The following is a 13,091-nucleotide window of genomic DNA, read 5'->3' as shown; positions in this document are numbered from 1 at the left end:
TTATCTTCCTTAGCGGTCGTGCACACCGCTTTCTGAATAATGCTTTTTATAGGGGAGTGGGCACTGGGGGCGAGTTTTGGAAAAAGTTTGGGAACTAGTGATCCACCCCAGAATGAACTTAATTCATGTTCAGTTCACCCGATGATTACAGGAACTATTTTCAGGTGTAGTTCAGAGATTTTTTTTTAATGAATACAGTGAATTTTGTCCTGCTGAACTGGTTCTCATTCCAAGATGGTCCAAATTTTATTTTAACCTCAAATCCAGTGCTCATAAGGCAGCGGAATACAGTGGTACCTCGGTTCTCAAACGTCTCTGTTGACAAATGTTTCGGAACCCAACCACTGAAAACCTGGAAGTAAATGCTTCCGTTTTTGAATGTGCCTCCTTCCATTGTGTGTTTTCAATTTTCTCAATTGAATTGAGGCTTCCATATTGAGTTTTTGGTTTCCAAATGTTTCGGAACTCGAATAGTCTTCCAGAACGGATTACGTTTGAGAACCGAGGTACCACTGTAGCAGAATATTGTATTTTTCTGTGTATAAGACGAGGTTTTTTTGTTTAAAAATTCTGTTAAAAATTGGGGGTCATCTTATACATTGATAGTGCATAGGGGGGATGTGAGATTGGTTGCTGCTGCGAGCCAGAGATTGTCAGTGGCTATTGGGTGTGTTATGTTGGCTGCGTCAAGGGCTGGTGTTGATTGGCGGTCGCTGCAGCAATTGGGCGAGCGATTGGTGGCTTCTGCTGGCGAGGGGGCAGACGATAGGCTTTTGCTACGCATGCGAGTGGCAGCGTAGGTAAGGCGGATGACCGATTTTCGGCAATCCCCCCTAAAAAAGCTCGACAACTATGGGCAATCCAAAACCCTAAAATTTATTTTATATAATTGGGTTTTTATTTCTATTCTTTGTATATCATTTTGTTGTTTTATTGCTATGGCCGATGGCTGCTGCAAATAAAGATCCATTCTTTCCTTCATTCAATCTTTCCCGCAAACTCTGGGCAATCTCTCCCCATTTTTTAATTTGGAGTCGCCAAAAGGCAATACATTTATTTGGACCAACAAAAATGTCTCAAAATATTGAGCAAGCTTTTGAGTTGGACTAGCTCAGTGACAGAGTAAGTGCTTCCCATGGAAAAGGTTCCAGATTTACCGTATTTTTTGCTCTATAGGATCACACCTTTCCCCCCTCCAAAAATTAAGGGGAAATGTGTGTGCGTCCTATGGAGCGAATGCAGGCTCCTTGGCTTCAGCGATAGCAACGCGAAGCCTCCGAAGTGCAGAGGGAGCGCTCCCTCCGTGCTCCAGAGGCTTCGCGTTGCTTTCGCTGAAGCCTGGAGAGGGAGAGGGGTCAGTGCGCACCGACCCCTCGCACTCTCCAGGCTTCAGGGATAGCTGCCTGAAGCCTTCAGAGCGCAACACGAGTTCCCACTGCGTTCCGGAGGCTTCAGGTTCCTTTCGCTGAAGCCGGGAGAGCAAGACTCTCCTGTCTTCAGCAGAGAGGGAGAGTTGTGCAGCGCCCCTTCAGCCAAGCAGGAGGAGAAATGGAAGGGGCTCCGTTTCTCCTGCTGCTTCACTGAAGGGGCGCTGAGCAGAGAGGGGGAGATTTTTTTTTCTCTTGTTCTCCCCCTCTAAAACAAGGTGCGTCCTATGGTCGGATGCGTCCTGTAGAGCAAAATATTCGGTAATCCCTGGCATCTCCAGGTAGGCGGGCCTCATCTGAATTATACATTTAAAATTACATCGCAAAACAGTGAATCCTGGGAGCTGCAATTAGTTAATGCTGGTCTGAGAGTTGTACCCCTGCCCGTACGGGCCAGTCTTGACAGACTCTAGGGTTGTGCGCTCATCTCACTCTATAGGCCGGGAGCCAGCGCTGTCCGCAGACACTTCCGGGTCACGTGGCCAGCGTGACAAGCTGCATCTGGCAAGCCAGCGCAGCACACGGAACGCCGTTTACCTTCCTGCCGGAGTGGTACCTATTTATCTACTTGCACTTTGACGTGCTTTCGAACTGCTAGATTGGCAGGCGCTGGGACCGAGCAACGGGAGCGCACCCCGCCGCGGGGATTCGAACCGCCGACCTGACAATCGGCAAGTCCTAGGCGCTGAGGTTTTACCCACAGCGCCACCCGCGTCCCTGCTGAGAGTTGTTAGCAGAACCCTATTCCCCACACAAGTTCCAGAGTTCCCTGAGAAGAGAAATTGATGGTTAAACCTCTATGGAAACTAGCTCTGAGAGGAAAAGAGAGTTTGATTGAAACTTCCTGTATATTTGCTTTGGCTCTGTATGTAGATCGACCTGCTGACCTGAGTGTGTCCTTTGTCTTTGGGGTTTTCTTGTCGACTTTGGGCATTTACAAAAAAAAAATCCTTGATACAAATTGGAACAATTTGTCTTATACACGGGGGTACCTCTGGATGCGAACAGGATCCGTTCCGGAGCCCCATTCGCATCCTGAAGCGAACGCAACCTGCGCTCGCAATTCGACGCTTCCGCGCATGCACGTGGCGTCATTTTGAGCGTCTGTGCATGTGCGAGCGGCGAAACCTGGAAGGAATGCGCTCCGTTACTTCCGGGTCTCCGCGGAGCGCAACCCGGAAATATTCACCCCGAAGCATATTTAACCCGAGGTATGACTGTACATAGGGGACGCGGGTGGCACTGTGGGTTAAACCACAGAGCCTAAGACTTGCCGATCAGAAGGTCGGCTGTTCGAATCCCTGCAACAGGGTGAGCTCCCGTTGCACGGCCAACCTAGCAGTTCGAAAGCATGTCAAAGTTCAAGTAGATCATTAGGTACCACTCCGGTGGGAAGGTAAACGGCGTTTCCGTGCCCTGCTCTGGTTCGCCAGAAGCGGCTTAGTCATGCTGGCCACGTGACCCGGAAGCTGTACGCCGGCTCCCTCGGCCAATAAAGCGAGATGAGCGTCGCAACCCCAGAGTCGGCCACGACTGGACCTAATGGTCAGGGGTCCCTTTACCTTTATGACTGTACATGGAAAAATACAGTATACCCGCCTCTGCCTGTTTTCCGTGCGCCTCAATTGACCGTGTCCAAACTCCATGTTTCTTTTGATCCTAGTTGTAGCTGTCGTCTCTGAAGATGTCCAATAATGGCCTAGAAGCAGAAGACAAGCCCCCGGCTCCTCCAATGAGGAACACTAGCACGATGATAGGCAGCGGGAGCAAAGAGGCGGGACCCTTGAACCACGGCTCCAAACCTTTGCCTCCTAATCCAGAAGAGAAGAAGAAGAGGGACCGCTTTTACCGCTCCATCTTACCGGGAGACAAAAGTATGCTGGCCTCGTTTTTTGCCTTTTGCTCGCTCGCTCATTGATTTCATTTGAGAATCGCTCCACGTGAAACCGCTGCTCTTCCAAGAGGAGGTTTTTAAGCAGAGGTTGGGTGACTGCCAATCCCTGCATTGTCGGGTGTTGGACTAGAGACCTTTGGGTTCCCCTCCAACCCCACCTTTCTAGGATTCTGTGTTTCTGGAGTCTCGGAATCGTGTCGCAGAATTGCAGAATTGGAAGGGACCCCAAGGATCATCTAGTCCAGGCATATCCAACAGGTAGATAGCGATCTACTGGTAGATCACAGGGGGTTTCTGGTACATCCTGGTTGATCTCTGGCCCCGCAGTGATCTTCTTACAAAAAAAGCAACCCCCCCCCCATCATTGGCTCACTAAAAAAAAGCTCAACATCTTTGGCTTACTAAAAAAAAAAGCTCCACAACTTTGGGTAGATATCTGAAGGAGCGTCTCCACCCTCATTGTTCTGCTTGGACACTGAGGTCCAGCGCCGAGGGCCTTCTGGCGGTTCCCTCACTGCGAGAAGCCAAGTTACAGGGAACCAGGCAGAGGGCCTTCTTGGTGGTGGCACCTGCCCTGTGGAACGCCCCCACCAAATGTCAAAGAGAACAACAACTACCAGACTTTTAGAAGACATCTGAAGGCAGCCCTGTTTAGGGAAGCTTTTAATATTTGATGCATTACTGTATTTTAATATTTTGTTAGAAGCCGCCCAGAGTGGCTGGGGAAGCCCAGGCCAAAGCTCAACAGGTGAAGCTTCAACACCACTGCATCTCAATGCTGGGAAATGCCTAACCTGTTGAATGTCTGTCAGCCACATTGCAGTTTAAAAAGCAAACTCTTCTAACGGCAGGAGATGTGGCTTCTGCAAGTCAGATCAGGGAAACATCTCATTGCTGTTTCTTCAGTCGTGAAGAAATCAAACAAACCCTTTGCATATTTTTAGCAGCAAGTCAAGATTGTTTACTCTTGGGCTTAAGTTGCAATCTTGAGCTAGAATTCTAATTGAGGCTAGAATCCTCAAGACACGTCCTTGGGTGGATTTTTTTTTTTTTAAAGCGAGAGAATTTGCGGCTCGAGTAAATATGTTTTGGATCCGACACATTTACTCAGACGTAAGCAGCGACTTTGAGAGAGGCCAGAAAGGGAGACGAGGACATCAATAAAGTCTTTCCGAAGGAATTGCTTCCCATGAGGCAGCCCCGAAGTGATTTTCGATATATGTATAAATAGTTAAATATATAACATCTTGCTTATTGGAAAACAATTTTAAAAAATAGATATAAATTTTTTTTTAAAGCAACTGCACAGACACAAAATCAGTATTCAGTCGTACCTTGGAAGTCAAACAGCTTAGTTCCCAAACATTTTGGCTCCCGAACATCGCAAACCTGGAAGTGGCTATTGTGGTTTGCCAACTATTTTGTGAAGCCGAACGTTTGACGGGGCTTCCATGGCTTCTGATTGGCTGCAAGAGCTTCCTGCAGCCAATCAGAAGCCGCACTTTGGTTTCCGAACGTTTTGGAAGTCAAACGGACACCCGGAACGGATTCCGTTCAGCTTCCAAGATGCGACTGTAGTTCCAAGTTAGATGCCAACGGGGATAAGGGTTTTAGAAGGCTTGTTGAAAGACGAATGCCTTTAACAGGAGCTGAAAAGCTGATAGAGAAGGCACCCCCTCTGATACTAATAGGAGAGAGATCCTATTGGTAGAGGAACCATCATATCAGAAGGTCCAATTCTGATATCATGAGGATCAGACCTTCCTGATAGAATGGTAGCCGTGGGGTGCACTTCTGCAAAGCACAGCAATCGGTTGGATATGTGGGAATATTTTGCCCCTCCCAAGCTATGTAGGGCTTCGTACATCGAAAACATAACTTGTATAGTATTTCCTTAGTATTTCTTTATTAAATTAATATGCTGCCCTTTATCCAAGGATCACGGTGTGGTTAACAGTATAAAAATGCAGAAATACATAACAAGCAAAATAATACCGCCCTCCCCACACATTTAAAAGGCAATAGATTATTTAACTAGCCCAAGCCCTGGAGAAGAGAAATATTTTTGCCTGGCACCCAAAGTTATATAATGATGGCGCCCGTGTTGCCACCCTCTGGACCTTTCCTGGGGGGGGGCACACAAAGAAGGGCCACAGATGATGGTCGCAGGGGCCGGGTCGGTTCATATGGGGAGAGACGGTCCTTGAGGTATTTTGGTCCTGAGCCATTTAAGGATTTATAGGTCAAAACCAGCACTTTGAATCACATCCGGAAACCAATTGGCTGCCAGTTTAGTCGAGTCAGGATTGGTGCTCAACCGTCTTGTCCCAGTGAGTGGCCTGGCGGCCGAATTTTGCACCAGAGTGTCTTCAGGGGCCGCCCCAAGTATAATGCATTGCAGTAGTCTAACCAAGAGGTTAAGGGACGTGGGTGGCGCTGTGGGTTAAACCACAGAGCCTAGGACTCAGAAGGTCGGCGGTTCAAATCCCCGCGACGGGGTGAGCTCCCGTTGCTCTGTCCCTGCTGCTGCCAACCTAGCAGTTTGAAAGCATGTCAAAGTGCAAGTAGATAAATAGGTACCACTCCGGCGGGAAGGTAAATGGCGTTTCTGTGCGCTGCTCTGGTTTGCCAGAAGCGGCTTAGTCATGCTGGCCACATGGCCTGGAAGCTGTACGCCGGCTCCCTTGGCCAATAAAGCGAGATGAGCGCCACAACCCCAGAGTCGGCCACGACTGGATCTAATGGTCAGGGGTCCCTTTACCTTTACTTTAACCAAGAGGTTGCCAGAGCATAGACAGCAGTAGTTAGGCTATCCCTGTCCAAATAGCGGCACAGCTGGGCCACTGTGGCCACCTGAGCCCAAGCGATAGCTGAGGGTCCACAAGTACCCCTAAACTACGTACCCCCTCCTCCAGAGGGAGTGTAATCTAACCCAGCTCGGCCCCCGACCCACAAATATTGAGGGGGCTGAAGGACCTTCTGCCCCCATAGTTGGCGTCCCAGCATGCCATGATCTTCTGCCCAACAACCTGGTGGAAGTCACTGGTTTTTGGCTAACCTTCTACCAGTTTGGGGAAAGATTAACCCCTTAGAGAAGGGAGAGAGCCACTTTTAAGAATCCTGGTTGTAAAAGTTTTAAAGTTTTGGCCTTGCTTTTAAAGGCCCCGTCGAAAATTCCCACAAACGCTATCAAAAGGGATTAGATTGCAAATCCGGGTTCAGCGGGCCTTAAAATTGCTAATCCCCGTAAGCTCCTGCCTCACGCTGTTCTGTACGGTGTTTTAGCATTGCGGGGGAAAAAAGAGAGAGAGAAAAAAGGAAAAAAAGGATTATAGCGTTAATATTTTAATGCGTTCAGACTCAGACCGCCAAAGCTCTTCGGATTTTGGACGGCGAAAACCATCTGTTGCTCGTATGCTCTTGTAATCCTCCCCCATCCCATAACAACGTATGGGCCAGTGGTATTTAACAGGGTTTGAAGGTAATTAATGTAGTTCTCTGTAGCTGCAGTAGTGTGTTTTGCTTTTAGACTGCTTATGCAAGGACACAGAAAGAGTTAATGGCATTAGCAGAGGACCCTCCACGCTGGGCCAATTTAGGGGGGCTCTCTAAAATGGGCAGCCCTGTGCCCCTAGTTAGCATGGGTTTCTGCATTTTAACAGCTTTGGGATAGCGTTAAAATACCATGTGAAAATTAAGAGCTAACTCCGAAAGGTTCTTTAAAAAATTGTGTTCTAATATTCATGTTTTTTACTGAAAGAATTACCATTTAAAAGAAATAGAGTGGTATGAAGAAAAAAAGGGGGGAAATGGGGGGGGGGGAGAGAACAAAGATGTGTAAAAGAAGGGGGGGCGGGAATCTTCAAAAATGCAATGTAATACACTCCGATAATACAGTGGTGCCCCGCAAGATGAATGCCTCGCAAGACGAAAAACTCGCTAGACGAAAGGGTTTTCCGTTTTTTGAGTCGTTCCGCAAGACGAATTTCCCTATGGGCTTGCTTCGCAACGTCTTGCGAGTTCTTGCGAGTTTGTTTCCTTTTTCTTAAAGCCGCTAAGCCGTTAATAGCCGCTAAGCCGCTAAGCCGTTAATAGCCGCTAAGCTGTTAATAGCCGCTAAGCCGCTAATAGCCGTGCTTCGCAAGACGAAAAAACCGCAAGATGAAGAGACTCACGGAATGGATTAATTTCATCTTGTGAGGCACCACTGTACATTCTTACATAAATTGATATAGTGTTATTATCCTAATGCATATATAAACGTTAATAGCCTACGACATTCCAAATGTTATCATATATATCCAAACAAAGTATATCTGTAAGCAGACCGTTCATAAGTTGCAAGTGTTGTCTGGGGAAACCCAGCCAGATGGGTGGGGTATAAATAAAAAAATATTATTATTATTGTTGTTGTTGTTATGTCAATCCATTGATTCAAGGTTTTCATATTCTTCCAATTCATCAATATTACTCTTAATAACAATAACAACAACAATAATAATAAAAATAAAATTTATTTATACCCCGCCCTCCCCAGCCAAGACCGGGCTCAGGGCAGCTAACACCAGGTAAAAACAATTGATTAAAATACAACTTAAAAACAAGATTAAGTACAACATTAAAATGCAGCCTCATTTTAGTAGACACTCAAAAACTTTTTGGGGATGAAAACGTCAAATCTTCCCCAAGGCCAACTATCCAGACTGGTCCTACGTGGGCCAGAAAAAAACCAGGGAAGTCCACATCACAGAAGGAGAAAGGAAAATGGTCACCATCAGGGCACGTAGAATTTTCGGTGTCCTGTTGTTAATTTCCATACTGCAGGTATATCGTTCGAAAGAATATTCTCTGCTGAGAGATTTAACTTTTTCTGCACAGTCAGAGTTATACAGTTCAGCACTTCCTCCTAAAACTTGTTGAGTATATAACTCTAAAATGTTATTGAGAGTTTCCTTCCTCTCCCCTAGCTGCCTCCATGCTTAACAGCTGCATGTCAGACACAGCCCACAAGACCAACCTTTCCATGTTCTCGGGTTTCTAGCTGAGGAAGAGCCATACCAGTTGGATTTCTGCCTGCCCACAAAACTTAGGGGATTAAAAAAAAATTGTTTAGGAGACCGTAGTAGCTATTAGCTCACTAAGGCCCCATCTGCATTATGCATTCAAAGCACTTCATTAGCACTTTCTACAGTCACGCCCCCCCCCCCGGAGCATCCTGGGAACTGTAGTTTGCTAAGTGCAAGTGCTCTTGAGGTTTAGCAGGTCCGTGTGGCTAAAGTCAAATCGCCTGCTCCCAAACTGCTTAGGGCAGGAATAGGGAACCTGCTGCCCTGCAGATGTTGCAGGACCCAACTTCCAACGTCCCCAGCCAGGCTGGCAAATGCCCAGGGATTATGGGAGTTGTAGTTGAGCAGCCTGCAGGTGAGCTCTCTGGTCTGTGCTGAGAAAGACCTGGGAGTGGGGGCTTATTCCATCTTGTGCGCCAATTCTCTTATCAATATGGCAGCTTCTTTCCCCATGGCTCAGAGCTTTCCAAACCAGGGTGGATTTGATTTAAATCACTAGTCAGTAAGACTTGATTTGCAGCAAGTATAAACTATCTTGTCTGTCCATATAAATTGACAGTAACAGTGCTGGCTAACGTAGTTCCTTCCCTTTTGGGGATGGTTTTTTTCTTCCCCTTCAAACAGCCAACAAGAAGAAGGAGAAAGAGCGCCCTGAGATCTCCCTCCCTTCCGACTTTGAGCACACGATTCACGTTGGGTTTGATGCCGTCACAGGCGAATTCACGGTAAGGAGAACGGGGGGCAGCCGGGGTGAGGGGTGGCAGCGAGAATGGAAATGGTGGACGGTTCCTACCTGCTGTTCTGATGGATATAAACTGCAGGCCATCCGTGATCTGTTTAGTAACTGATGGTTGGGGTATTTATTTTCTCTCTACCCAGCGATTCATTCATGGGCCTCACCGTGGTGTCTTCCCCTCAAACTTTTATTCTCACAACAACCCTGCGTTTTAGGGCTGGGCGATACCTGGTTTTCAGCACTGCAATATTATCACCAGTGATATACTGATAACATCACAATGTCTGAAATAAGGATAGAGTTTTGTAGAGGCATTTACTGATTTCTTGAATAGCACACACACAGAGCATGATTCGCAATATATTGCCATGTTCAGACCCAGAAACCTCCGCCCTAAATAGATTCACACTTGACTCAAATTTTGGTTTCTGGCAGAATTTAGGCCACAACTTTATTGATTACAGAAAGTGACTGGTTGCATAGGCTCTGGTTCAACTAGCTCCCTGCCATGCAGGTAGCGCTGACCCAGGGTTCCAGCATAGGTCAGCCAAGGGTGAACACCTGGATAAGTGGAAAGCCGGGAACAGGCTATCTCTGCCACCCAAATGCCCCCCTGGACTCAGGCACGGGCACAACCCCCTCTCAGGGGTTGACCAAACCATCGAGCCCCTGGATTCCTTTAACGGAATACCCTTCACATAGGCAAGAGCGTTCTCCCATCCCTATCACCCGAACCAGAGCCTATCCACAACCTTACAAGTTGTGACGATTTGCTACACGGCAGGGGAAACCCAAATGGCAACAGCCCATCAGCCAAGTGGGGGAAATTCCTGCCGTGCCCCTGTCCCAACAACAGACGACACACGACGGCATAGCAAGGTCAAGTGCAAAGCCCTAAAAGTAGGGAGAGGTGGGTGGGTGTTCCGGATGCATGCGCCGAAAGAGGAAGCTCTGGGTCCCGTGCATGGGCATAAATAGGTCCCTTGAACCGGTTGGACTGCGTCCCATTGGCCAGATTGCACCCAGCTACGAGGGACCTGGGACGCGGGTGGCGGTGTGGGTCAAACCACAGAGCCTAGGACTTGCTGATTAGAAGTTCAGCGGTTCGAATTCCTGCGACGGGGTGATCTCCCATTGCTCAGTCCCTGCTCCTGCCAACCTAGCAGTTCAAAAGCACGTCAAAGTGCAAGTAGATAAATAGGTACCGCTCCGGCAGGAAGGTAAATGGCGTTTTTGTGCGCAGCTCTGGTTCACCAGAAGCGGCTTAGTCATGCTGGCCACATGACCCAGAAGCTGTACATCGGCTCCCTTGGCCAATAAAGCGAGATGAGAACTGCAACCCCAGAGTCGGCCATGACTGGACCTAATGTTCAGGGGTCCCTTTACCTTTTACAAGGGACCTACCAGTCGGGTGTTGTGGCTGACCAATCGTACCCACCCACAACACAGGGTGTTGGTTATCCAGGTCTCACCGCAATATGTGCTCTCTTTAAGGGAGGACCCGATCTATGGAACCGACATCACGATATGGACTTCTAAAGTGATTTTGGATGATCTATTGATATATCTCCCAGCCCTACTCTGCTGTAGGATGGGCTGTGAGAGAAGGTAGCTGAGCTACGCTCACCCATGGCTGAGCGGGGAGCACCCTAACTGTTGAAATATGGCGGCTCTCTTAACAATGCATGCTGAACTGAGTGGCACCTTGATTTTGACCCACACCCCCTCCATAAAAAAAACACAACTTGTGCTCTTTTAAGCAGCCTTGGCCAGCTGTGCTGGCAGGAGCTGGCGGAAGCTGTAGTTCACAATATCCAGAGGGCACCAGCTTGGCACCAGCATAAAGGCTGCTCTTTATGCGTGAGTTGCATGCGTGGGAATGCTTAAGGTAATAAAACTGCAGCCATTGCTGTGGTCCTGAATGGGGTAACTGTGCCCCTGAAGGACCAGGTGCGCAGCCTGGGAGTCATTTTGGACTCACAGCTGTCCATGGAGGTGGTCAATTCTGTGTCCAAGGCAGCTGTCTATCAGCTCCATCTGGTACGCAGGCTGAGACCCTCCCTGCCTGCAGACTGTCTCACCAGAGTGGTGCATGCTCTAGTTATCTCCCGCTTGGATTACTGCAACGCGCTCTATGTGGGGCTACTTTTGAAGGTGACCCGGAAACTGCAATTAATCCAGAATGCTGCAGCTAGACTGGTGACTGGAAGTGGCCGGTGAGACCACATAACACCGGTTCTGAGAGATCTGCATTAGCTCCCAGTACATTTCCGAGCACAATTCAAAGTGTTGGTGTTGACCTTTAAAGCCCTAAACAGCCTCAGTCCTGTATCCCTGAAGGAGCGTCTCCACCCCCACCGTTGAGCCTGGACACTGAGATCCAGTGCTGAGGGCCTTCTGGCGGTTCCCTCACTGCAAGAAGTGAGGTTACAGGGAACCAGGCAGAGGGCCTTCTCGGTAGTGGCGACCACCCTGTGAAACACCCTCCCTTCAGATGTGAAGGAAATAAGCAGCTGTCCTATCTTTAAAAGACATCTGAAGGCAGCCCTGTTCTGGGAAGTTTTTAATATTTAACGCTGTATTGTTTTTAACACTTGATTGGGAGCCGCCCAGAGTGGCTGGGGAAACTCAGCCAGATGGGCGGGGTATAAATAAATAAATAAATAAATAAATAAATAAATAAATAATAATAATATATTACATTCTGCTTTGCGTGCAGAAGGTCCCAGGCTCAATTCCTGGCATTCCCAGCCATGGCCAGGATTTCTCCCCGTTCGAAATCCTAGAGAGCTGCTGCCGTTCAGTGCAGACAGTACTGAGCTATATGGTCTGACTCTATGTAAGGCATCTTCCCGTGTTGCTACAAAACTGTCCTCATGGCTGCGCTGCTTGCCCTCTTCCCAGGGGATGCCTGAGCAATGGGCCCGCTTGCTGCAAACCTCCAACATCACCAAATCGGAACAAAAGAAGAACCCTCAGGCCGTGCTCGACGTCCTAGAGTTCTACAATTCCAAAAAGACCTCCAATAGCCAGAAGTATATGAGCTTCACAGGTAGGTCATGATGAATAGATGGATGACAAACCCTTCTGTTATGTACTGAGTTGAATAGGATCCAAAATGCAGCAGTCTGATTGGTCCTAGAACAATAGGATTCAGAATGCAGCAGTCTGATTGGTCTTAGAACAATGCAGTAGTATGATTGGGCCGCAGGAGCCACCCAATCCAGCTCCAGGTGGAAGTGAATCCACAACCTGATTGGCCTACAGGAGAATCCCGGAATTAGCCAATCACATGCAGCCCATTGTGTAAATATGGTATATAAAGCAGATATTGTGGGGGAACTTCCATTCTTCCTCACCACTATGAGCTGAATAAAGAGCATGAAATCCACTCTCAACTCCGAGTATATTTCACCTTCCTTGCACAGGTAGTTGGGTGCGCTTGGCCAGCTTTTACTTGCCTGTGAGGTATTTGTTATTTTTTTTGAGACGCCAAGAAAATTTGCACATATCCTGGCTACAAACCGACCTGCTGGATGTTCTGGTGGTGTTATATATGTGTGTGTGTGTGTGTGTGTTAGCAGGATTAAGGTAAATTCAACAGTACAGTCATACCTTGGTTTTCAAACAGCCTAGTTCTCGGGCATTTCGGCTCCCGAACGAACGCAACACGGAAGTGAGTGTTCCGGTTTTCGAACATTCTTTTGGAAGCCGAATGTCCCAACGGGGCTTCCATGGCTTCTGTTTGGCTGCAGGAGCTTCCTGCAGCCAATCAGAAGTCACGCTTTGGTTTTTGAACGTTTTAAGTGATTAAAAATGAGATAGTAGGTGCTCTTGGTAGTCGAAGCAGGTGTGTTTTCCCCTTCTTCAATGTGACGTTTAGGGACACTGGTGGCACTGTGGGTTAAACCACAGAGCCTAGGGCTGGCCGGTCAGAAGGTTGGTGGTTCGAATCCCCATGGTGGAGT

At 47.9% G+C, this 13,091-nt stretch overlaps 1 protein-coding gene across 2 annotated transcripts in view; it reads left to right on the top strand.

Moving 5' to 3' along the window:
• The window catches only part of PAK1 (p21 (RAC1) activated kinase 1), a 98,031-nt gene that overhangs the window by 53,729 nt on the left and 31,211 nt on the right, over nt 1-13,091 (top strand). Inside the window, exons 2-4 of one of the 2 annotated variants that reach the window (XM_028725908.2) lie at nt 3,091-3,301; nt 9,012-9,112; nt 12,028-12,175. In XM_028725908.2, coding sequence (XP_028581741.1) covers nt 3,112-3,301; nt 9,012-9,112; nt 12,028-12,175 — 439 coding nt within the window. In that variant the 5' untranslated portion in view covers nt 3,091-3,111. The remainder of the gene's footprint in view (nt 1-3,090; nt 3,302-9,011; nt 9,113-12,027; nt 12,176-13,091) is intronic. The other variant, XM_077926927.1, reaches the window with a different exon arrangement.

Source organism: Podarcis muralis, chromosome 4, assembly GCF_964188315.1.
Source record: "Podarcis muralis chromosome 4, rPodMur119.hap1.1, whole genome shotgun sequence".
NCBI classification, from domain to species: Eukaryota; Metazoa; Chordata; class Lepidosauria; order Squamata; family Lacertidae; genus Podarcis; species Podarcis muralis.
Note: the sequence above shows the minus strand (reverse complement) of the source record. Positions and strands in the feature narration are given on the sequence as shown.